The 26,064-nt window shown below is 59.2% G+C and overlaps 1 protein-coding gene across 7 annotated transcripts in view; it reads right to left on the bottom strand.

Moving 5' to 3' along the window:
* The window catches only part of NAV1 (neuron navigator 1), a 183,251-nt gene that overhangs the window by 104,881 nt on the left and 52,306 nt on the right, over positions 1–26,064 (bottom strand). For 6 of the 7 annotated variants that reach the window (XM_033099889.1, XM_033099888.1, XM_033099887.1 and 3 more), the window contains 2 exons: positions 21,604–21,707; positions 8,660–9,424 (listed from right to left, as the gene is read on the bottom strand). In XM_033099889.1, the coding sequence (XP_032955780.1) occupies positions 8,660–9,424; positions 21,604–21,707 (869 nt within the window). The remainder of the gene's footprint in view (positions 1–8,659; positions 9,425–21,603; positions 21,708–26,064) is intronic. The other variant, XM_033099890.1, reaches the window with a different exon arrangement.

The following is a 26,064-nucleotide window of genomic DNA, read 5'->3' on the forward strand; positions in this document are numbered from 1 at the left end:
AAGCCAGGATGCCCTGGCCTTGGTCCTCCCCAGATGTCCTCCCAGATGTGTGATAACAGGCCACGGGGGCGGACCTCGTGCCTCAGCCCTGGGAGGACCTTCCAAAGACCACCAGAGTGGCTGCTGGCCAACAGAAGGACTGGAAACAGGGCAGGGGACCCTGGGGTGGAGAGGGTTCAGGTCTGCCCAGGCCTGAGTCGCAGGCCTGCCCAGAAACAAGGATGTTAACAGTTTCACCCTGATCTACACAGGACCCGGTCCTGCTCTAAGGACCGGGACCTGAACGCAAGGGGCTGCCCTGACACCGTCTTACATTTCAGCCACTGTTTCTTTCATCTTCCCATCCAAGTCTAAACATCCCCTAGGCGCTGACTATCACCTTAGAAGGTTTCGATAAAGCCAGCTCCTGGGCAACGTGCTTTCCTCTCTCCTTGTGATGGATCATGGGTCGGAGCCCCCCTGCCCCCAGGGAGATGAACCAGGTGTATGAGGCACACACAGCACATAAAGATGCTAAACAAAGCTGGTTCCCTTCCCCGGAGAGCTGGCTGGTCCGCGCCCCACCAGTCAATAGGATGGCGCAGCAGGGCCATGCCAGCCCCCCGTGCTCCCCTGCCCCACAGCCACCACCCAGCACCCCGTCAACATGGGCTCTGCAGCCTGCAGAGGTGGCATGTGACCCCTGAATAGCACCTGGCTGTGAGGATGATGTGGCTTCATACAAATGCCCAGCTCAGAGCAGCGCTCAGTAAGGGTCAGCCGTCACTGCTGCTACTTGCCAGCATTACAGGGTCCAGGACGGGTCCTGCCCCTCTCCCTGCTCCAGGCAGGCGACGCCACCTTCTGCTGCAACCAGGGACAGGGTGACAGGGAGCAGTGCCGCCACGCCTGACATCACGTCACACCCAGGCCCCAGGGAAGCAGTGAGGACCCATGAAGACACGGGACAGTCCCTGTACCCTGTGGCAACTCCTGAACTCCAGGACAATACATCCTGGGGACACCCAGCCTCCAGGACAAAGCAGGTTCTCTGCGGCAAAACACCCCCGCTCCTGGAACAGGACCCCACAGCAGTGCCCAGGGCATGGCAGGAAGACAGGGCTTACGTCTGGGGTGGGCTTCCTAAGCCTTCACCAGCGCCCCTAGGCGGCCTGCTCCCTCCCTCCACACCGAGGACCCTCTGCTCCAGCCCCAGGCCAACCAAGCTAAGCTGGGCCAGCGATCCTCCTCCTCTCTACCTGGTAGCTCTTTCAAATAGCTCCCCAAGCCCCAACTCCTCAGGAAGTCTTCTGACACGCGGCCCCGCCTTCCATGCCGGTCCCTGAATCCTATGCCACTGGAATTCGCACACTGGTTTGCTGCGCTGGTTCTGCCATGTGCAGCCAGGCTCACACCATGCTGTGGGCTGTAGGGCAGCCTTCGGCCGGGTGCTGCCCAGGCTGTGCAGTACCAACCCCTGGAGGGCACAGGGCTGCACCTCGGGCCTATTCAGAGCTGCTGCTATTCAAGGGACAAGCTCTGGGCACAGAGGCGTCCCCTCTCCGTCCCCTCCTCCCACACGTACACTGCAGAGGCTGTGACGACGGCAGTCTCCATTCAAGCAACAGATGCAGATGTGCAGAAGCCCTGGACTGGCCAGTCTCATCCGTCGGCGAGCTCTCTAGGGACCAGCAGGCACAGGGTCCTCGTGGGGACCCTTTGGGGGGCAAACCCCGACTGCTGTCCTCTGTTCAGAGCTCAGCCCAGAGCCTACAATCGAGGCCCAGTGGACAGACCCCACCTCAGCCTGCTTTTATGGCTCATCTCTCTCACATCCTTTCCCGCCAAACAGCACCCCACGATCAAGCCCCTCACTGACCTTCCTTTTCCCCAGTCCCACCATCCCTGCCTCCAGAATCCCCACCATCTTCCAAACGCACATCACTTCTCACCCCACACGGATTCCATCTCGAGGGGACCGCGCTGTCATTTGTCACGCATGCACGAGAAAGAGCACGAGGAGCCCATCTCCTCCGCTCACGCAGCCTGGCGGAAGCGAGCAGCGGGGCCAGGGCCGGACCCACGGTGACTGCCGGACAAGCGACGCCAAACTGAATGGAATCCAAGTCAAGCTGTGCCCGGAGGGTCTGCTGGTTGCTGGAAGCAGGTGGTGAGCCTGTGCCGCTTTGGGGACACGGGCCACAGCCCCTGCCTCCGCGTCCTTGCTTGCAAGTCCCAGGATGGCAGGGCTATGGAGAACACTGACTGACGACATGCAAGGCACAGCACCAGGCCTCTCGTGCGACCAGAGACTGACATGGTCCTCATTACCAGGTTACTGCACGCTCGGCCCCACTGTCCTTCCCCTGGGAGAGTCAGGTCCCGGAGCCGGGGGACGTGGGCGTCCTGGGTCTGTGGCAGCGTGGGGATCCTGCCGAGAGAAGCCAGGGCATGCTGGGCAGCTGCCAGCTTCGCCAGAGGGGACGGCTGTGTAGCATGTCACCAGGGCAAAGGTCGCTGTGTCCTGGGCGTCAGAGCCGTGAGGAGCCCGCACATGCTTTTCTGGGAGAGCAGCCAGGAGACAGCCCTGCAGCCTCCGCCTGGGGGTCTGCTCGGGGGCGTTGTTCCACCCTGGTCATATTTCACACTCTTTCAGACGTGTCTGTTCTTGTGCACGTGTGTACACACACGTACACACACGCACCTTTAGTGTGTGCGTATTTGCTGGAGGTCACTAAGTGTGAAAGTTTCTATGCACTGCTCTGCGACACACACGCCCCACTGCACACCTGACTCCCAGCCTCACCTCAGCTGTTGGGGTTCATGTCTGTGTGCCAGGTACCCCGTCACCCCAACACCTTCCCACACATGGGCCTGAGTCTTACTCTCAACCTTTGCCACCTTCCTGCCCAGCTCAAGGGCACAGCTCCAATCGGACTCTGAATAGAAACACCTGAAGCTGTGACATTATCCAACCTCCCAGACCAGACCACACCCACTGGGTGCCCTTCGAGACCACCCGGGACTCCCCGGGGCTGACATGGGAGCACGGCCCCTGCTCTTGGCTTTCCGTCCCTGTCAAGCACAAGAGCGTCTGCTCGGGCACCAGATGCCTGTGGAGAAGCTGCCGGCTGCAGTGGCCCCGAGATGTATCATCAGGATGCCTAAAATAGACTTCACAATGGCTCTGGCCACAGCTAGGTCCTGGCCGCCTTGCTGAGTCTGGGCTGGCGCGGAGCTGGAGAAGGACCATGTCAAACATGCCACGACCTAAAACAGTGCTGACAGCGAGAGCCTGGAGCCGGCTGGAGCCGAAGCTCTGTGGAGCGGAAGGTGCTGGGCACGCTCTCATCCCCGCATCGGCACGAGAACGGGCTTGAGAGTCGGGGGACGCCGGTTAGGTCCTCCTCCTCCCCTGCCCGCAACTTGCCCCTTGTCATGCCAGAGGCAGGAGTGCTGATGAAAGCTGCACAGCCCCAAGCCACCCGCTTACTTACTGCAGGCACGCATCACTGTGCCCACTCAGCCCCCAGCAGTGACCATACAGGACACCCATGGTCACAACTCTAACCCTCCCTCAGCCTCTATCTGGGAGACATGAACAGGTCCTGGGCACTGTCCCAGTCTGCACCCGAACCTGTGCAGGGACTGGTGTGCATGAAGCAGGCAGGGTGTGCCCAGGCGGCCCTGGTTTCCTCTCCCTACAGGGGGCCCCGTCCCCAGGAGCAATGGCTGGGGCAGGTGTGGGAGGGCTGGCCAGCGTTCTAAAGGTCCCAGGACCGAGCCTGCCCTCGCAGGGACAGCGAGCTGCGCCTGCCCCCGGGAAGGCTGCAGGCTCCCGGGACATCAAACACGTCTGGGTAATGCAAACAGGCTGTGGGAGTGGGTCAGCCAACACAAATGAGAAACATATGACATGCACTTCCCCTCTGCTGGCTGCTCACACGGGGTTTCCAGTCCAGGGAGGAGAGCCCGGCGGGCCAGGAGAAATCTCAGCCAGGTGCTGAGATGCAGATGTCATGAGGAGGTGAGGGGTCCAGGTGGGGAGCTGGACTGCACTGGGCCAGGAAGCGGGGTGCACAGGTCCAGCTCCTCCTCCTAGTGTTGTATTCCAAAAGAAAAGATGGATGGAATATGGACAGGTGCCTGACTCTAGCACAAGGCACGGGCTCTGTGGAAGGCAGGGACCCACACCACAGGTTTGGATCCACAGGTAGAAAAGCCCAGAAGACATAATCTGGGCTCAAGTCTTTCTAATAACGAGTGCTTTCCAGGAAAACAGGTAGTGAGCTCTCTGTGACTAGGAGTGTGCAAACAGAACACCCACCTGCCAACAGTGCTACAAAGGGATGAATTTCAGCTCTAAGTGGGTGGCTCAGCCTGGTGATTTCCGCTCTGTGGCTCTGTGGTCTCTGTGCACAGAGACAGACCTTCCTTGCTGTGCAGGGAGACCCCGCGTGTAGCGCTGAGCTGCAGGGATGCACCCTGGGCCACACAGGACTGCTGCCCCTGGGCCCACAGAGCACCTTCCGTCCCTGGGGTCAGAGGCTGTGAGGCGTGGTGTGCATGCGGAGGGACAGTTGCCGAAAAGGGTGAGGTCGGCGGTTAGCAGAAAAGTGTCTGGTGTTGGCAGCCTATGGTTGGGGACAGGTCATAGAGGGTGGGTGGTTGTGGCCACAGTAATGGACACGGAGGGGGGTGTGGACAAGAAGAGAATGTCAGAAAACACCCCCGCATTTCAGGTGACTTGGGCCTGTTACCCATTCAGTCCGCCTCCAGAAGGGAGGGGCCTGGGTGACGTCACGAAGGACACCTCCTGGCCTTGTCCACACATAGGGAAGCACATTCACCCCAGGCCCTTCTGCTCCATCTGGACCATCTGCCCCAGAAGAGCAGCTGGCCCGAGCCCGACTCACCCACCCACCGCTCCCCTGGGAAACGAGCCCCCCGCGGCCTTGTGACCAGGAGAACACCTGGCTGCAGCCGTGTGAGTAAGGCAACCGCCAAAGCAGGGCCAGGACCCGGGGCCTGCACAGCACTGCGCCTGCGCTCAAAGAACAGAAACCTCACAGCTCCAAGGTCCGTCCAATTCCTGTCTGCACCCACGCCTCCCTGTGGCCCACCCTCCACAGCCCCCCTTCAGCTGGCAGTGGCCAGGGGAAGGGGACAGAGCCCCACTCTCCTGCGAGGCCTGGGGGGCGGGGACCCTGTGCGGAGCCTGTGCTGGGGGTACCTGCCGCCCTCCTGCGCACTCTGGGCATTGGTTCTTGTCTGAAGAAGGTACAGGAACTGCTGTATCCCACCCCACCCCCAGTGCATGGGACAGAAAGAAGGAGAGCTGTCTGAGAAACCATTTCTCCCCTCGCCTCCTCAAAGCAGCCCAGAACATTCTCCAGTGGAAACCCACCCTCACCCTACCCCTCACCCACCCCCCAAAACCCTCATCAGCCAAGTGGCTACAGACGGACAACTTCCTCGCTCCTCTGAGGATCTAACGGTTGTCATGGCAACCTGGTGCACAAGGGAGGGGCGTGGGACCGGGGTCTGCAGTGCCTGGGTCCCCTTGCACCCTGACCTTGGGCTGCTTTACTGTCCCAATTTGTCCCTTTGCCTGGAAGGTGGGAGAAGGGAAAGCTGAGCTTGTGGGAACTTGACAGACTGATTCCGCATTGAGATCCTTGACCAGGGGCTGGGGAGGCAGGGACAGTGTGGCCTGGAGTGGGGCTGTAGTGCCCACTGCTCTGTGGACACTGTTCTCCTTCAGTCTCCTGGGACATTCTGAACCCCCTCCCCAGTCCCTACAGGTAAGGAAAAGCCATGGCAGCATCTCTTCCATTCACAAATGGGGAAACTGAGTCCCAGAGGCAGTCCTAGAGCTCAGGATGCCCAGACAGGCAACTCAGGATGGCAATTCCCCCCATTTGTGGGGGTGGGGGCGCCTTGCCTGTGGGAGCTAAGCTGCCCACTGTGGACTTCCAGGGGCTTCTGCTTCCAGGGATTGGCATGACCTCCGGGCACTCACCCCTCAGTCTCCAAATCTCTGGGGTTCCCCAGTGGGACCCTAGTTATCTTGCAGCTTCCGAGGCGAGGGAAGGGGCAGGGCTCCCGACTGGACCATCTGGGCCCCAGCTGATTTCTGGGAAGGGGGTGATCGGGTTTCAGCTCCTCCCTTGTATTCCAGAAAGGCTCTTATTTGGGGCTGCCTCACCCCCCTCCCTCAGAAATTGGGTCTTGGCAGCTTTTTGGGTCTGGGATGGTACCAGGGAGTGAGTGTAACCTGACTCTGAGCCTCCCTGGGGGGAGACAAACACCCTGTGTCTTCAGCCGCCCTCCTGAGGCGTCAAAGCAGCCATTCCAGTCCCCAGGGGCCACCCTGCTCCCTCAGGGCTCATCCTGACTACAGAGAACACCGTCGTGGGCTCTGAGACACTGACCTGGCTCTACTGTCCCCCCTCTCCCCGCCAATCAGTCTATCCTTCCCCCCGCCCTTGGGTCCTCTCAGCCAGAAATAAGCCAGCAAGTGTGCCAGACTTGCCAGCCTTCTCGCACTGCCAGAGAGGTAAGGCCCTCTGTGGGGTCAGCAGGGCAGCCTGGTGGCCTTGGTCAGGCTCCCCCTTACCTGCAGACTCCCTCCTCTCAGTCAGGTCTCCTAGACACCTGTGGCTCAGGGCTCAGGAGACCAAGAACTCGGCTTCAGAGCCTGCACTTTCCCACCTGGGGAGTGGGGGGAGGTCCTCTCGCCTCCTCTCCCATCTGCCAGGCTGTGGAGGGGCGCCCCATCAGGTGACGGTGCAGGAGTGGGGGCCACAGCCCAGCCCCTCCACAGCCAGCGGAGGATCGTCTGTCAGGGTGTCTGTGGTTACTGCCTCCTGAGAAGCAACTAGGCGGGCTTCAGCCAGGCAGCCATGTCCTGGGGCAGCCGGGACTTCCAGGTCTGGGGACAGCCCAGACCAGCCAGCTCATCCCAAACAGGGGAAGCCCTGACCTTGAAAACAGAGCTGTGTCCTCTGCTGTTGGAGGCCTTGCCACTGCATCCCGCCCACCCCTTCCCAGTCCCTGGGGCACGCCGTCCCCACCTGCCGTCAGCCTGTGCCTCCCTCCCCCTCCAGCCTGGTCACCATTCCCTCAGCACCTCCTGCCAGGCCGAGGGCAGGCCTCTCCTTCCCAGCCCCTCTCCATCACATGGTCCCCTTTCCTTTTCTTCACAGCTGTCCTTGGTGCCTAGAATTCTCTTTTCCTTTACTGTCTCACCCCCTAGCCTGTCATCTCCGTGAGGGCGGCACTGGGCACAGGGGGGCACATTCCCTGAGGACCCCCCCCCTCACCCCAGTCAGTGTCTGCACCCAAAACCCCATCCGCCCTCATCCCCGCAAAGCCCACAAGCAGCCTCCTCCGCGGGGCTCCAAACCCTTGCTCCTGGCCAGGGGCTCATCCTGTCCCACAACGGAGTCCGGGGGTCCTGGAAAGACTGCGGCAGGGCCAACCGGCCTCCAGCGCCGCATTCTCCAGGGCGGCAGGCGAGCGCCACCTCCGCGGTCCATGCCCACCCGCCCCACCTCCGCCAGCCTGTCACTCGGATGCTGCCGCGTCAGCCCCGCCCCTGTACACGAGCGCGGACACGCCCCTCCCCAACCCCCCCCAACCCCCTGCGGAGCGGGCACCCGCCTGGTACCCCGGACGCTGGGTCCCCCCGGCGCCGGAGGACCCACATCCCAGCCACTGCAACAAGTCCGCGGAGCCAAGGAGGCCTGCGGGCTCCAGGCCCGGTCGCCGTGCTCCCGCAGCCCCAGCGCCCCCGAGCCGGCTCCCGAGGTGCCGCAGCCTCGCGTCCCGCACGACCCCATCTATCCTCTCTGGGCAAAGGCTCTCCGGGCAAGCCAGCGCAGTTCCGGGGCATAGACTCCCAGGCTTGGAGAACAATGGGGCCGCTCTCTGCGCTTCCTCCGCCCAAGCAAGCTTTGTTCCTCCCTTCCCGCCCGTTCGGCTTCCATTAGCCCAAGGGCACCGGGTTCCCCGTCAACCAGGAGGCTCCGTGCGAAAGCCCAGATCTTTCCACATTCTCTAAAAACCCGGAGGTAGAGGTTTGGGCCAGAGCCGGCCCAGGGATAGGACGCGCATCCAGATGTGTGCAGCTGGCTGCCGGCCTGCCCGCTGGCCCCAGACGGTCCCCTTGCCAGAACCCCCACACCGGGGATATCCGACCCGTGCTCCCACTGGAGACCCACAGAGGAAGTGGGGCCTCAGCTCACATCTGCGTTCCCCACGTCTGTCCTCTGCACCCGCTCTCCCCCACACTCCCCTAGCAACGCTGGATGCGCTTACCCAGTGCAGACCGTAGCAGCGCTGAGGTCTCCACCAGGCCCCGATGGTGCCCACTGGGATTCTGGGGTTTAACTGGAAGCAAAGGAGCTCTGTTTCTGAGCATCCGACGACCCCCACCCATTGTCCAGCCTCACCTCAGGCCACAGCAGGGCCTGGGCTCGCTCCTGGTGACCTTTTGAAGAAGGTGCACTTTAGCCACGCGCACCTGGCGGTGGGCCAGCCCTGCACGTCTGGGCGCAATGCCCACCCGATATCTGGAGAGCAGGACCAGGAGGAGGGTGGGGGTGCGCTTCCCCTCCCCTTCTCTTGCAGCTGGCGAGGAGAAAGCAGGGCGGGGTGGGGCGGGGGCAGGACTCACCCAGCATCTGGCTGAAGAGCAGCTGCTCCAGGTCTCCCAGCACGGTCACCACGAGCTCGGGGTCCACCTTGAGGAAGGCGCGCTCCTCCTGGCCCTTGGCGGAGGGCACGGCCGCGGAGCCCTTCTGCGCCTTGGCCTTGCTGGAGAGGAGCTCATCGTCCGACTTGCCGTCGTCGCTCACAGCCGCCTCCGGAGCCTTGCTGAGCGGCTTGACCTCAGCGTAGGGGCCACGCGGGATCCGGCTCGGCTTCCCTAAGCTGGGCGCCAGCGGAGCCAGGGGGGTCTTGGCGCCGCCCGCAGGGCCGCCCTTGGCCTGGAAGAGCGAGTGCTCCGACTTGGACAGCGTCTTGGACATCAGCGGGGCCTCGCGGCCTTTGGACCCCCCCTTGCCCAAGCCCTTGGGCGCCTTGGCCATGTCGTCGCTCCACTCCGGCTCATAGAGCTGCAGCTTTTTCTCGGAGTCCGTGAGGAACGACAGGTTGGTGAGCGACTTCTGCTTGCGCAGGTTGGAGGCGGGCGGCCCGCCGGGGATTCGGCCGTCCACGCTGCCGGACTTGAAGACCTTCAGCTCGGCCGCGCTGGCCTTGGCCACGCCGCCGCCGCCGCCGGGCGCCTTGGCGCGCTTGGGCAGCATGCCTCTGCCGTCCGCCGCCTTCCTCCCCGCGCCCTCGCCGCCGCCGCCGCTCAGCTCCCCCTCGGGCTGCGCGCTCTTGACGCCGCTGCTCAGCATTCTGCCTGAGAGGAGCGCATGGACGATCCGCGCGTCTGCAGGCAAGGGGCGGGAGAGCGCAGGGAGGAGGGGCGGGGAGGGGAGGGGAGAGAAAGGACGGAAGAAACCGAGGAAGAAGGGAGAGGAGGGGGAGGGACGAGGGAGGGGGAGAAGGGAGGAAGGCGAGCCAAGCCAAGGGCCCAGGGGAAGACACGCAAGGAAGGAAACCGTGGAGCAGCGGGGCGGGGTCGGAGGAAAAGGGGCGGGCGGGGAAAGACAAACTAAAATGTAAAAATCAATCAAAGCAAGAGTGGAAGCCCCGCAGCGGCCCCGCCGGCCCGCCTGGAGTCCAGTGGACTCGCAGCCCACAGCGCCCTCGCTGCTCGCCGCCTGCCCGCTCCCGCTTGAGCAGGGCTGCGGCTGCGGCTCCCAGCGAGGAAGGAGGGAGGGGAGGCGGGCGCAATCCGGGGAGGGGAGGAGTGTGCATGACGGAGGGAGGTGGGGGAGAGGGCTGTGTGTCTATTTCTGGCTCGAAGGGGGTGGTATTTGCGGCAGAGATCCAGGGCGGGTGAGTAGGGGTTTGGGGGGCGGAGGTGGTAACGGATGCGACCAGTGTTTCTCCTGGCTTCGGGTGCAGAGGCGGTTACATTCCCCAAGGGACATGGTGGCCCCCGGCTCTGACCAGAAAGGGGGGTGGTGGAAAGGATCTTCAGAGGAGATGTGGGGTGCAGGTAAAAGGGACTGAGAACCCCTGGCTCAGCATGAGGGAGGGAGAGTGGGCTGGGGGCAGGGATGCTGGGAGCTGGGGATAAAGATATCCAGGTCGCTGGTTCCCCACCCCCACCCCAAAGCTTCCGGTTTCCCTCCTAGAGGCTGAGGGTCCCACCTAGTTCAGTGTCTGAGGCTCAGGGGGTAGGAGGTGGGATAACAGCTGACCAGGGAGGGGCTCCCCATGGGAGGGAAGGACCAGCTCCTGGGATCAGACCAGGTGCCCATGGGAATGGGTTTCGTGACCTTGTCAAAGCCACTGCACTCTCTGGCTCTGTGTCTTCTAATCGTGGGTCTAACCAGCTCCAAAGGCCTTTGGAACTGGGAAGTGCTGTGACAAACCTAGGGAACCAGGAGGTCTAGCACAGGTCCCTTGCCGACCAGAGCAAAGGTGGGGCCGCAGAGCAAATGAAAAAAGCCTTTTCCTCGCCCTTCTGCCTCCCCTCCTGCCTGGGCCCAGGGAAGGGAGATGGGGTGGAAGGGCGGGGGCAGAGGCAGACAGAGCACTTGGCTGGAGCTGTCCCTCAGAAGAAGGGACTGGCCTCCTAAGTCAGGGCCAAGGTGCCTGAGCAAATGGTCCTCAGACAGAGAGTGAGGCACAGGAGAACGTGGAGGGGTGCCGGAAAGCAAAGCTGGCTCCAGGGGAGGCAGGCCCCAGATGGAGCCACACTGGGCACGGTCAAACCCTAAGCATTCTGCCAGAAGGTGCCAGCCCTCAGATTACCTGCCCAGCCCTCCCCACCCTCCCTCTCCCCTTCCCCTGGAAGATGAAGACGCTATGTGTCTGTGCCATGGCTCTGTCACTCTCCTGGAGCTAATCATCCGCCTGCCTGGTGACAGGTATATGTGGCCTGTGTCCCCACCAGCAGCAGCGCGGTCCACCTGCTGACCCGGTGAGCACCTTGGAGCAGGTGCTGGGACTGTGGGGGTGAAATGGATTTGGGGGCCTGGGCGCCGTGCACTGTGTGTGTACCCCGCATGCCTCTGGTCCTGGGATTTCCCAGGACTCTGCCTTCCACAACGGCGGGGCTGGAGTGGGAGCCCCTGAGACCCACAAGGACAGGGATCACCTCGGACGGGCTGTGCGCCCCACAGTGCCGGGAACGTGAGTCCTCACGCAGACGGGTGCTTGTAAGAAGCACAGGCCCTTGGTGGAGATACAGAGGAAGAAGGAAGTTCTGCCCACAAGGACGTCAATGTCGGGTAGGGGATACAAGCTAGGTAACACAAGTCCTGTCCCTGTGGGAACGCGGTGTCACTCACATCAACACATTCATCACGGGTGCACACTAGGTGTGTGTGCTCACTGCAGGGATGACAGGACAGAGCCCGGAGAGCAGCGCCCCTGGCTGCCTCACCGACTGTTGTGGGTGCCATCTGGCACATAGTAGGTCCTGAAAACATGAGTGTAGGACTAAGGGGCTGTGCCGGCAGGAAGGACAATGGTGGAGGAAATCCCGAAGGCTTCCTGGAGTACGACGCAGACCAGGGGAGCAGGAAGCAGGAGGGTAGGCTCACGCCCGCCCAGCACTGCCACTGCCTCAAAGGACTGGAGGAGAGGAACTGGGAGAAGTTACCAGAAGGTCCTGTGACAGAGGGTACAACGCAGCCTGGCCTGGGGCCTATGTCCAGCACCTAGGAAACTCGGGTGGAGAGGGCTCTGTGATTCCAGATGGGGCATTGACAAGCAGGGAGTCTGGTGGCTGAAAGGCACAGAAGGGGTTCCATGCTGGGACGTGGCCTGGGCACAGGCAGAGCCCAAAGACGAGGCCGTTCCTGAGCTGTTCTCTGGGCACACACACAGGACGCCCGCTTAGCTCAGGGAAGGTCTCTGGCCCCATCCTGGTGTCAAATCTCTGGGGATGCACACCCTCCCTTCCTACCCCACAGGCCGCTTTAATGAGACCGCAGTCACGCCTCACTCAGAGGCCATCCTCTAATTTGCACAACACACGCACAATTCGATCACAGAGGATCACCTTTCCTAAAAATAGCAATGTGAGAATCCGGGGACATTTGTACTCTGAGGTACCAGGTTACAGCGGCTCTTGCTTGTCGTCTCTATGTTTTTTTACTGCATATACATTCATCCTTAGCAGTCAAGGAGAAATGAACGGGTGGCCCTGTGGCCGAAAGGTCCCTTCCACCTGCCACCTCTCCCTGGGGTTCATTTGGGCCCTGATCTCTGGTACCCAGGTCTGTGGGTTCACTCCCATCACATTAATCTTTAGAATTGATGAAACACCATCTTACGTTGCTCTGTCCGCTGGAACGTCCTTGTCCCACAGGCCCACTGGCCCTGGGACCAGCTCTTCCTCTCCTGGGTATCTCACTCCTCATCCCCTCTCTTTATTCCTCTTTGTTCTGCCTTGTCTCCGCTCCAGGGATGTCATATGCCCCAAATCCCAAGTCCCCTCCTTCCTTGAATCATGCTGCCTCCTTCAAGAAGTGAGTCACTTGTCCCCCCAAAACCCTGTAAACCCCCCACTCCCTCCTGAACAAACGCCACCTGTCTGTCAGTGGGAAAACACCTTCCACGTTCATCTCATGTTAACTCCGTGGGGATCCCCTTGAGGGCCAGTCCTCCCTCTGTCCACACGTCGCCTTTCCCTGTCACCCTCGAAAGGGACTTGCCATGGCCACGTGATGGTCCCTGTAAAAACTCGTCTTGGCATCCTGGAACCTCAGCCACTCCTAATGTGGCCTGTCCCTCCATCAGGCTCTGTTTTGATTCCTTTCACATCCCCTGAGTTTCCCACCATCCTCTGGTGCAGTGGGAACCTCTGCTGCCGTGGCAACAGCCATTCCAGCATCAGTCAATAAGGCCAATGTGCAGAACCTTTCCTCCAGTCATTCCTAAAAAGACGGGGCTGGCCCTGTCACACCATGCCCAAACCCAGCCCCGAGCCCCTCCCACTCTGCAGGACAGACAGGCTGTGGGCCGTCCACTGAAGACAGACGAGAGCTGTGTGATGCGGGCAGAGGGGGCGGGGTGCTGGTCTGTGGTGACCTGTGGGAGACGACTGGATCCTGCCCGGTTTCCACAGGGGAGGTGGGAAAGACACTGGTTTGGAATCATGCAAGTAAGTCCCTAACCCCCAGGCCCCCAAAACCGGCTCATCACCCCACGCCCCTCTCCCCCTCTGTGATGGGGGTGGAATGACGTTTGTTGACCGGTAACTTAAAGCGATTTGAGGAACGCAGATACAGGCTGTAACAGAGCCAAGGAAAGGCCTGCTGTGTGATTTCACATCCTCACACCCCTGAGACTGGAAACAGCTGTGACCCAGGTTGTCTGGGGGAGTCTGGGGGCTCTGCCCAGTGGATGGGGTGGGGAGAGGAAGAGAAGGTGGCAAGGAGGCAGGACTATTGAACGAGGCTGCCCCCACCCTGCTGACCTTGAAAGGTGACCTTGGGAGAAAGTGGGAGCTGAGGGCGGGGGTCGCGGCAGGTGAGTCTAGGTGAGACGATGGCAGCTTGGAGCTGGGTGGTGACAGCGGTCAGACTCTGGCTATAATTTGAAGCCATCAGAATTGCTGATGGAGCAGAGGTGGACGAGGCAGATAGAGAAGAATCGAGGCTCTGGGCCTGCACACGCTAAGACGAGTTGCCATCACTGAAGACAAGGAAGCTTTCAGAGGAGCTGGTTTTGGAGAGAGGATCGGCGTCCTCTGTTCGCTCTGGCCCTTCTTGAGGCCAAGTGCACCTCGTCGAGGACGCCTTCCCTGACTCGGACGAGGTCCCTTTGGCCACTTGAGTCGTCGGCTAACATCCGTGGCCAGCACTCTGCACCCACTCATTTGTGTTTCCATCTTTGGTTGGTTTACTGGTGATGGACTTTTTCTCAGAACCAGCAGGGCGCTTTGTACCCAGTGGGCTCTCAAGAATACTTGGTGAATGACGATTGAGTAAATGAACGAATGTGTGACTCAGAGCAGATGTGTGGGGGATCGTAAACAGCAGTGACCTCCCAGAACCCCGCGGTGAGACAGTGCAGCTGGCGTGCTGGAAGGGAAGGCAGGCTCTGGGATGCTGTCCCAGCGATGCCTTCTCTGCAACCCTGGGCTGCATAGAGGCCAGCAGGGACCCCTCTTGGTCCCTTTGAGGGAAGCTCCTGTTTTTTAGGGCAATGACCTTGGGGCACATCACTGCTGGGACCCTCTCCTGCCCATGTCTCTGCTCTGCTTGGAGGTGTGGAAGGAGTTTCGCCACACCTCCGGGAGACAGGGACAAGAGTGGGCAAGGTATCCTCAGGCTCCCCGGCACATGTAGCAGTCCCAACAGGAAATTGAGCTCCCGCCACTGCCACCTAAAAAAGGAAAGGGGCCCACGGATACGCCAGCTTGCTCACACCTCTGGGGCCTCGTCACCACCTTTGCTCTGCCTGTCTGGTCCCAGGAGGCACCCTAAGCTCAGAGGTTGGGGTCTTTTCTTCTGCCACAAGGCCAGGTGTGTGGGCTCAGAAGAGGTCTGCTGCCTGCCTGTCTTACGGGGAAAATGAGACTCAGCAAACCGAAGGCTGGGAGTGGGGCCAGGGGTCAGGGGCCTCAGAGCTGCCTCCTGGCCCAGCTGTCTCAGGGAGCGCTTCCTTCCGGGAGGGTGGAAATGCTGAGAAATTCTAACCCACAACCTGCATTCCTGGGAGCTCATGCAGCTGGACCCATCCCCCTGGCCTCTACCCAGCAGGCCAGGATGGAGCAGCCAAGCCTGCCCAGGGCGTGAAAAGGGAGGGGCAGAGACCAAGCCTGAGACAAGAACAAGGCACCTCCGGTCACATGAGGTGGTAGGATAGAGCCCAGGAGAGCGTCCCCAGCTGCAGGACAGGACTCCCAGGATGGGAGGGACACAGGTCCTCCCTTGAGAGCTGGGCGCTTTGGGCTAAGTGACCAGGGGTCAGTGGGAAGGTGGCTGAGGGACTCCCCGGAGGACTGGCCCAGGGCTGGGAGGTCTGACTGAGGGCTGAGCTTGGGCTCCTGCTCTGACCCAGGGCTGGAACACGAGGTCTCACTCCCTCGGCAGGGGCCGGCCCCTGATGGATGGAAGGCACTGTGGAGACGGCCCAGGACTGCCAGGTGCTGAGACCTTCCTTCTCCTGGGAAAGCCAGAGCCCCATGGCCTCCCATGGGGAGTGTGTCTGTGGCTTGATGACCTGGTGGCTTTCCGGGTAAGGACTGTCCCATGCGCCCTACCTGGTGGCCATAGAGGCCAGTGCTGACCCACTCACAGCCTCAGGCCTTCACCCCTCCCTGCCCTGTGGTCCAGGCTAACCCCACCCCTGCCCTTCTCCTGAATGGCTTCTGTGAATTCAAGCCCCATTCACCGTTCAAGGCCCAGTGTCAGGGCCGCCTCCTCCAGGAAGCCTTCCCTAACTACCCCACACTGACCTTCACCTTCCCACCTATGGGTCACTGTCAGGGGCCACGTGGCCACATGGCCTGGTTATGTTCTGGGGACATATCCCCTCCTTCTAGCCAACTTGCAAGCCCCCCGATACAGACTGCATATTTGTGTCTCCCTCAAGTTCATACATGGAAGCTCTGATCCAATGTGATGATATTTGGAGGGAGGGCATTGGGCCGGCCCCTTGATCCTGGACTTGCAGCCCCCAGAACTGCGAGAAGTAAAGGTCTGTTGTTTAAGCCGCCTGGTCTGTGGTCTCTTTGGTAGAGCAGCCCGGACGGATGGACGGATGACGGCACCTCCCTACGGTGGTTGGTCAGGGCTACCCAGTGCTTGTCAACCAGCGACTGCCACCAACTGCGGTCAGGGGCCCCCTTAGCCACGGGCACAGGCATCATTTCACAGACCCTATGAAGCAGGGATTACGTATGTCCTCGTTGTAAGAGAAACCCGCCCATGTTCACCCAGCGGGCTGCTGCGGGGTCAGAATCTGACTCCCCGTGACCATGCGGTCACCAGGCAGCTGTTTCTGGGGGCTGGCTTAACACCTGCTTGTGACCCCAACAAGTGTGGAACTCCCAAGCAGAGAGAGGAGGACGGGTCCTGAAGGGGGAGTGTACGTGGGCAGGAGCCCCCCAGCCTGCCCTGCTGAGGCCCCACTGCCCCGGGGTTTGCACGGCTCTGCACCTCACTGGCACGCTGAGATGGGCCCATGGAATCCGGGGCTGGGGACAGGGGTGTGGGACGTCTCCTCTGGGCACAGCCTGTGGTCTCCTCTGTCCTGGGGTCCTCGTCACTCCCAGGGCCCCGGCAGTCCTGACAAGCCTAGGACCCCTCCCCCACCCCGGGCACTTCCCTATTCTGGAGTCTTGGGGTCCTGGTTCTCCTCTTGCCTTGCTGGATGGCCATAAGGGAATACTTATATTCTCTGCACTTTGGCGGGTCACGAACTAGGCGGAAGTGGGGGGTGGAGAACCTAATCCCCCTGCTTATGGATTTACAGCAGGAGAAAAACACCGCATCTAGGGGACTCTGTGTGAAACGACACTGGTTTAAAATCAGATCCCCCTGTTCCTCAAGCTAATAAAGACGCCAGGATAAGGAGTCTAGATGTCTCCCATATGTGCTTGGCGTGTGTTGCCATGGCAACTGTCCCACACACACCTGCTGGGGGCTCCACTGCACACTGGGCCCAGAGGACCTCTGCACCACCCAGGCGTACCTCCTTACACCTGGACCAGCCCAGAGCGGTTGTCATGGTAACTGCAGGCATGTGACGGGGAACCCCAGGCAGGGAAGAGGAGGGCAGAGTGTGCTGCGGCTGTGCCCACGTGGTGGGTGGTGACACGCAAACTGCCCATATGGGCACACCTAGTGTCAAATCCGACCCTCCACGTCCACGCAGAGCTGGTCACTGTAAGGTCCCTGAGTCACAATACTAAGTGGAACCTCAAAGCTAATCTTACTCAACACTGACCCACTCGTGATGAATTCTGTTACCTCAACATGGGCCAAGGAAACCCAAAAACCTGATGCAGAAACACACAAGGTCCTAACCTGAGGTTTCTGGCCAGGCCTGCAATGACGTCACCATGGCAGAGCGGGGCTTCTGAACCAGTTCAGACTGGATTCAGAAGGTCCATAAAACCAACCATCAGATGTAAGTCTTGCGTCGCGAACACGTCCCCGTGTCTGTGGAGATGCATGGTTCTGAGCAGACAACGGCACAAAAGGAGAGCCTGTCCGCATGTGACCCTGAGCCAGCTGGGGACAGAACCTGGCCTTCCTCCCGTCTGGAGGGAAAGACATTCACTGGCTGCGCTCATCTGGCACCTGGGCGCTTTATTCGAGTTTTAAGATTTTAAATGAGGCGTTGACCTTAGCAGGGGTAGGCCATGGGTTCCTACCGTAATGACTTGTAATACAATAATCACTGGTAGTTACTTGGCATATAGAAACGGCTGTGCAAACGTTCAGAACACTCACTGGCGGGGTGGGTGGAGCTGCACGCCCCAGGAGGACGGCCCTGTCACCCAGCCCCAGCCCACGGGCCTCTGTGCCCCTTCCTGCCTCCATGGAAACCAGGTTCTCAGCAGGACGGGTGCGGTGAGCTCGCCCTGGACGTTAGGCCGCTCTCCCTCCACTGCCAGGGGGCTGAGTGCCCCTCCTGCACCACCTGCCCGCCTCCATGCTCACCACTGAACACACCCATTTCTTTCGCCAGCCCTGGCGGAGGTGGCAGGATCTTGAGGAGGCGACAACCTCGTCTTTGTCTGCCCTCCCCTCGCCCAGACTCTGGGACCCTCCGTCTGCCCTGACCCTTTAATGATCTCCAGCTCCCTCGGAAGCCGGGCTCCCCCGCCCGCCAGCCACACACAGGAAGGAGGTTTGGATTCCTTCCGCCATGCAGGACGCGGAAGGACAAGTATTAGGCGGGGTCATTTCCAGCACTTCATTTTCCTGGTCATTGTGTTCTCCTCACCTCACTCTCTTCAATGGCCTCTACGAGGGCTCCTTCTGTGTGAGCCCTGCTGGGCAGCCTCCTTGTGGGGGAAGTCTCTCAGCGGGGACCCTAATCCTCTTATCTCAGAGGTGGGGGAACCACTCTGCTCCAGTTTCTGCCCATTCATGGAGCCCAAGGGAGGGCCTAAAGCCTTGGCTGTGAGTGGCATGGGGCAGCCATGCCTGGCACTGAAGCCCCTGCCAGCTCCCACCTGCCCTGGGCTTTGCAAGTTACCCACAGAACTGGCCACCCTTTGCCCAGGGGTGGGGCAAGGACCTGCCAGCCCAGGTCTTCAGGGTGACACTTGAGGGGAGGCTTCTGTGCCCTGGTCACGAGGGACAGTGGTGCGTTTCGCAAATAGATCATGTTCCTTCCTCCTCCCGTGGCTGAGATTTCTGGCTGCCCCACAGCTCCCTGTGTAACTACCTGAACCTCTGAGGGTCCCGCCAATAGGGACAGATCCTGAGATCACACAAAGCCATCCGCCCTGGAATGTGGTCTGTGTTGTCTAGTCAACTGTCTGCAAGTCCTGTCTCCACGGATGGCTGGGAAATCAGGCTCAGCTTAGCCCAGGTCCCCCGAGGGCAGAGAAGACGGTGGTGTGAACTCAGCATAAAACCACATAGGTGACATCCTGGGGCTGGCTCGGGTTGAGGGAGTGTTCTATAAACGAAGATCATTGTTGCCATTTGGTCATTTAGCATTTGGGGTGCCAGAAGGCAGGGGTCACCTGCTAACAAATTAGGCCATCTTGAAGGAGTCACGGTTCCCTTCCGAGCTGCACCTCTGCCCGTGAAAAATGCGCCCATATTGGCGTAAATTTTGTCAGCACTTTGGCTTCCTGCGTTCTTTGATCGCGAGCTGTTTGCTGCGGGGATACTGGGGTTTGGCCTGACGCTCCCAGAGCTCCCCACAAGCTCAGACGCTCCCCGGGATACACACTCTCCGGGATGCAGGCTTCTCAGAACAGAGACACTAGGCACCCCCCTGAAATCCACAGGACACCAGAAACTGAACTGGGGCTTAAAGATGGAGTCCGCTGAACAAGGGAGAAGAAAGCAGGAGAAAAGCAAACGACTACAGCCTGAAGTACACTCCACACGGCCTCCTGCTCTCTGCACGGCAGGAAAGAGGCTGTTCCCCCTACATATGTTACGATGAGGCAAGTCCCTTCATTAACGGTCTGTGTCAACCTCGGGCAAACTTTCCCGGTCCCTCCGTACACGGCCTCACACATGTGGGCACACCACGCCAACATGTCAACCCTGGCTTCCTCGGGCTTCCCAAATGGAGATCTGATGGTGGCCTGTGCACTGCTTTGCACTGCTGGCACCCAAGGGGGTCTTAGCAGGAGCGACCAGTACAACCAGCTGGGCTGGGGAGAGTCGGGGCAGAGGCCGAGATGAGCTCACAGACCAGCGGGGAGGTCTGAGCTACAGAAGAAGGCAGACCTGGCCCCATGTCCACAAAGTGACATAGAAATGACAGGATCAATAGTTGTGAAATAACTGAGCGGGCTCTGTGAATAAAATCCGTATCAGTCTATGACACAGAACTCTCCAAAGCACCCCATTCTCCTTCTACAAAGTGGGGGAATAAGCCCAGGGCCCCTCCGTGCTGCCCTGTCAGTTCTGACAAGGGCGGTCACTGGGTAGTTTTTGCGGGGCCAACAGATTCTCTAGAGCAGCTGGATGAACCCCGACACTGAATCCTTGAGGGCAGGTCAGTCTTACTCATCTTTTATCCCAGTGTCTAGCAAGGTGCTGGCACAAGGCAGATACCCAGTGACGGTTTGGTGATTGACTGACTGACTGACTGACTGACTGACTGACTGACTGAATGAATATCACGCCCTGAGTGAAGTTCAGGGGTAGAGGGAGCAGGGCTTAAATGGAAGCCTTCATTGTCTCCTCTCTTCCTCTCGTCTCTGTTCTCTCCAAGTTCAGAAGAGTACAGGCGCCCTACAAAGCATGAGCAGACCCCAAACCGCCCCATCCCACTGGTCAGAGAGCGGGGCGGATCCTTCGCCCCGATGGGTCACCACACCGCCCGACCAGGGCCAGAGCAGAGGCAGCATGTGAACCTGCCCCCGTGCCCAGGAGCCTTGAGGAAGCCACCTCCCCGGTTCCTGCACTCTGCCCCATGGCGTGACCCCCACTCTCAGGTCCAGGTGAGGGTGGTTTTGCAGCTGACAAGCCTGGGGGTTCCTGGCGCCTGTCTGCAGCACAATGAGAGGTCCTCTCTCCGACTCATCGGGTGACAATTACGGACGCGAGCCGGGTTAGGTGGCATGCATCGCTAGCTCAAGCCATGTGGCGCACACATAAGGAAGCCATTACACTCACAAAACTGCAAGTGTAAAAATAGAGACATAGTTTCCTGGTTACCACATTCTAATCTGATGGTCTTTCAGTGCCAGTGAAATTTGGTTTCCTTTTGTCCCCTGCCATGCCCGTTTCCCCTGCGTGTCTACTTATTGTGGGAGCGGTGGTTCACTGTTTCAATGCCCAATCCCCACCCTGCAGCCTTCCTCCCCACAGCTTGCCAGGGAAGAGTGACTGTGGCTGCTGTTTCCAGGTCACAGTGGCTCTAAGTCCCAGCTGGAGACCAGGCCCGAAGACGGCTCCAAAGGATGGAGGGACGCGGCTGCCTGCCCAGCAGTTGACAGGGCAGGTGGCACACCAGCGGTGGCCAGTGCCATCTGGATCAGGCTCTTTTCCCTGCCCAGATTTGCCCACTGGAGCAGGGCACTGACTTGAAGCTGTGACCATCTCGGGTTTTCCAAAAGCAAGTTCATGTCTTTCCTAGTACAAGTGTCCCTTTGTCTGGGGAACAAGAGGACAGAGCTGTTCCCTGAAGTGTGGAGTGTCACAGACCTCCGGTGCATTTCACAGCTGTCCTCCAGACATGTCTGTAATGCTGCAAGAAAAGCAGCACCCACCCCACTCCCGGCTAAGAGTTTAGAATCTACGGTAGATTCTACGGTCGGTACACGCACGCGTTCATCATTCACTCATTCAGAGACACCGACTGGCGCCTGCCATGGGCCAGGGACCAGCCTGGGGACACGCAGTGGTCTGTGCCCTTACAGGATATCACTGTTTTCGGGTGAGTCTCACACTCTGGTTCCTGAGGCTGTTGACAGAACTCTCCACATCACGTGATCTGCTAGGCCTCAGATGCCATAGGAAAGGTGGTCCTGGGAGAGGAGGCAGCTGGCCGGGTGGTTGTGGCCTGTAGGCCTGGCCCCCAGCACCTTCACTGGTAATCTGGGCTTTGCTTGGACCCTGGCTCTGGGCTGTCACTCTCCCAACTTACACTGTCTGTCATGGCCTCAGAGGCTCCCGCAACCTGAGCGCTGGGTAAACACAGCACCCACTGGCCTCTGTGCTACCCTGACCTTGTGCTCCTGCACCTGAAGGACCAGCTCTGGGTTGAACCAACAACGGCCACAGCTCAAAGTGCAATTCACAGCTGATGCCCGGTAGTGACAGGTGGACCTGGTCATCAGGTGGGCAGTGGCCTCCCCTCCCCAGGAGCAAGTCCATCCCCAGGACCACTTACCCATGCAGGACAAGCTGTCCTCAGTCCTGCCATGGGGGCCAGAGTGGCCGTCCACGGCCCAGCTGGCCTGGGGGAGTGGGCCGGGCTCCTGGTCTGTCTGCAACCTGTGGGACAGAGAAGGCTGGTTGGTCACGCGTGGCCTCGGAACCCCTGCCGGGGGCTGAGGAAACCCCACAGAGCTTGGTGCTTCTCCTCTGCCAGTGCCTGCACCCACGTGCCCAGGCTTCCCTGATGGGCACAGAGTATGTGCACGCCAGAAGGCAGCAAACCTGAGGGGAAAGCTGGGGTGGGGAGTATGGGGGGAGCCCCCACGTGCACAGACGCCTGAGGCCTGTGATGATTGACTGACTGACTGAACGGGCCCAATCCCAGGAACAGGCATCGCCTGCAGGGCATGGGATCTCAGGCCTGATCACTGCCCCCAGGCTGTGCACAGATCAGAGCCACGTGCACACACGCAGGGAGACTCCCCTTGAGCTGAGGTCACTGACTCCTGTGAGAGCTGAGGGGACACGGGCCTCCTGGCCTAGCCGGCAAGCGAATCGGGAGAAGGAGGGCTGGGCCCAGCTCGGGCCAGCGACTCCCAGGAGGATAAGTCCGGGCTGGGCCAGTGGTGGCAGCAGGAAGGAAGGGTGGGGTCCTGGGCACCAGCTCCCAAGCACACAGACCTCTGAGCAGGGCCGCTCCCTCCCTCCCTCCGGGGAACAAAGGCTGGGAGCTTTGATTACAGGCAATTACCCTGGGCTCTGGGAGCTGGCCCGCCCTGTCCTGTCCGTCTCCAGCTAAATGGTGCTTTGGCATCTGAGCAGGAGGGGAGAGCAGGGCTGGGGGCTGGGGGGGCAGACGCTGGTCCTGGGGGGGCCCTGGGGGAGGACCTGCGAGTCTCCAGTACCCCTGTGATGCCTCCCTCCAGCTTTCCATCTTCAGCACCCACATGGCTGGGGCTCTGGGCCCAGCTCTGCTATTAACTCGCTGTGCAATGCAGAGCAGATCTCTCCCCGCTCGGGGTCTCCCTTCCATCGTGGGGTGGACACTGTGACCTCTGTGAGGTCCACATCGGTTTGACAGTCTAAGGCTGGTTTCTTGGAAGAAATGAGCGTGGATCTGAGTGTCTGAAGTCAGAGAGGCAATGTGCTGGTGAGAAAGTAAGAGGACCTTCTACCAGGGAGAGAGAGTTCTGTACAACGTATAAGTGGTTCACTGACTGACAGCACACACGTAAAGAGTAAGCAGAGTTGGACGCAGGCCACGTGGGCATCACCAGTATCGGAAACAGGCCTGGTTTGCTGCCGTGGGTGTCACGGCCACTGTGGCGACACAAGGGCGGGAGGGGGTTGGGCAGACGGGCACGGGCTCCGAGACGGCGGCCTGCACCTCTCAGCCTGGTGGGCTCTGCCGTTTCAGGCCGTCCTGCCTCCACGCCGCCCCTCCCTGCCCAGCTTGAGTGGACAGTAGGGTCGGTGCTGGAAGTTGGCTGGAGGTTGAACCAGACAGAACAAAACCAGCAACGCAGCAGCCCTGACTCCATGGACTGGACCCTCCTCATTGAAGCCGATCCGCCGGCAGCCAGCAGAGGGAGGGAGGCGAGAGCTGCCAGGGAGAAAAACACCTAGAAAGGGCAGCGCCAGTGCTAGTGACGCTGCCCAGCCGTTTTCCAGGACAGCAGAGGGCACGAGGCAGAAGATTTCGTGCGTCCCGACCGAGGGGCATTTATGCCTCTCTGGGTCCAAGGAGCAGAGTATCCAGAGGGGGACAGTGGCTGGGTCAGGTGTCAGAGGAGAGGCAGGAGGTCACAGGAAGGACTGTGCCTGACCCTTGACAGGAGGTGGGCCGGGAAAAGGTGGCTGACAGACGTGCTTCCTGGAGAATCAGGTGAGGATGACCAGGCTGGAGACGCTAGACTGGGGACGGGCAGGGAGCAGCTGACGTTCTGCCCAGGTGCTGGGATGCAGAGCAGACTTCCACGAAAGCAGCATGTCTGTGGCTTCGAGGGAGCAGATGGCACCTCCTTGGCTTGGAACTCGTGGGGTGGCCCAACCTGGCTGTTGGCAGAGCTGCCCATGGCAGCAGCTCCAGGCCCCCCAGGCTATGCTAGGCTCCCGCCCCCTGCCTGCAGCACCTTGGGTATCCGTGGTCCTTGCCCAAACCATGACCCTATGTGTAACCCTAACCCGGGGCCTGAAAGGAGCCCCTTCTGAGGTCCCAGTGTCTGCTGAGTGGCGCTGTCGGCCGCACTGAAATGTTCAGAGGAAGAGGTTCTGACCTTGCTGGAAAAGGTCAGCTTCCAGATGTGGCCAGGGACCTGCAGGGTAGAGGATGGAACACCCCATTTAATGCCTGACACCCTTTCCCAAAGACTGAACTCCACGTGAAGGGCGTCAGGCAGGAGCAGACCCCCGGAGTCACCGTGAAGCGTTTGCTAACCAGACGAGAAGCCTGCCGGGGAGGCGCGCCCCGCGTCTGTACTTCTTCGAGAACCTGCGGTGCGCAGGTCACGGGGACACAGGGCTGCTTCTTGGGAACAGGACCCAGTGTGCTCACTGGGCAGTCAGAAGACAGGCTTGGAGGCAGAGACGCCGGGTCAGACATCCTCTGGTCCTGGAGTCGGCAGGGTTCTCGCAGTGATGGGAAGCTTGCGGCCTCACGGGTCCTTCGGACCATCTGTCTCAAGCTAACTTCTGGCCACCACGACGCCGACTCTGGTCCTTGGAGCTGCACCAAGTAAACCTAACTCAGCTCACAACACGACAGCCCTTCAAATATCTGAAAACAGCTCTCAGGCCCTCTCCAAGCTTTCCTTCTCCAAAGCAAATAGCTCAGTTCCTTTAATCTTCTTTATTTTTTTAAATATTTTTTTAAATTTTTCAACTACAGTTGATATTCAATATTATATTAGTTTCAGGTGTACAGCATAGTGGTTAGATGCTTATATAATTTAAGAAGTGACTGCCCCCAATAAGACTAGTACCCGCCTGGCACTATACATAGTTATTACAATATCATTGCCTATATTCCCTGCGCTTTGCTTTACATCCCCGTGACTATTTTTATAATTGACAATCGTACTTCTTACTCCCTTCACCTTTTTCACTCTGTCCCCAAACCCCCTCCCATCTGGCAACCATCAGTTTGTTCTCTGTATCTATGGGTCTGTTTCTGTTTTGTTTGCTCATTTATTCTATTCTCTAGATTCCACATATAAGTGAGATCATATGGTATTTGTCTTTCTCAGTCTGACTTACTGCACTCAGCATAATATCCGCTAGGTCCATCCACGTTGTTGCAAATGGTAAGATTCCATTCTTTTTAGTGGCCGAGTAATACTCCATTGTATATACGAGCCACATCTTCTTTATCCAGACGTCTTTTGATGCACTCGTAGGTTGCTTCCATATCTTCACTGCTGTAAATAGGGCGGCAGTGAACATAGGGGTGTATACAGCTTTTTGAAGTAGCATTTTGGGTTTCTTTAGATAAATACCCAGAAATAGGATGACCAGTCCTTCTTTGTCTCTTGTTATAGCCTTTGTTTTAAAGTCTACTTTGTCCACTATAAGTATTACTACCCCAGCTTTCTTTGTTTGTTTGTTTCCATCATCTTCATGAAATACCTTTTTCCATCCCTTTACTTTCCATCTGTGTGTGTCTTTCGACCTGAGTGGGTCTCATGTAGGCAGCATGTGTAAAGGTCTTGTTTTCGTATCCATTCAGCCACCCTATGTCCTTGGATTGGAGCATTTAATCCATTTACATTTAAAGCAATTGTTGATAGATACGTAGTCACTGCCATTTATTAACCATATTTTTTCCTTCTACTTCTTAAGGAAGTCCCTTTAGAATTTCTTGTAATACGGGTTTGGTGGTGCTTTAGCCATTCTTATGACACCTTTTTTGGATCCCTCATCAATCTGCAGTGTTTCTTTAAAGGTGTTTCTGTGCATCAGTGTTCTTTTAAAATGGGGTGTCCGTAACGGACGACTCTCAATGAGTCCTGAACGCAGAGAATGTAGTGTGGGCCTACTAACGTCCTTGTCCTGGACGCCGGGGCCCGATTATTAGGGTGCGAGAGTGCCTTTGATTTCCCAGACACCCAGTAACAGTGTCGCTTCTCCTGGAAGTTCAGGCTCCCCGTGGTTCCCACCCCTCCCGAGGTGCTGTGCCGCCCCAGCGGCCCCAGTGTCCAGGGAACACAGGACAAGCTTTTCTACCCAAAATGTGAGAGTTTATCTTCCATTTGCATTGGAAAAGCCCAGGAAGTCAGGAAGGTACTTAATTTGCATTGGAGCGTTTCTAGACTGTGGAATACTCAGTGACGAAAATTTAGTTTACTTAATGTGGTCATTAAGCAAAGAGTTCTATTTTTATTGGAAAAGCATAGTTGACTGAAGGGTCTGTTTTGCTAGGCACTCAACTCGCCACATCTGAAGGAAGCTGGAGAGACCTGCTTGCTGACCACACCGC

Source organism: Rhinolophus ferrumequinum, chromosome 27 (genome assembly GCF_004115265.2).
Source record: "Rhinolophus ferrumequinum isolate MPI-CBG mRhiFer1 chromosome 27, mRhiFer1_v1.p, whole genome shotgun sequence".
In the NCBI taxonomy this organism is placed as follows: domain Eukaryota; kingdom Metazoa; phylum Chordata; class Mammalia; order Chiroptera; family Rhinolophidae; genus Rhinolophus; species Rhinolophus ferrumequinum.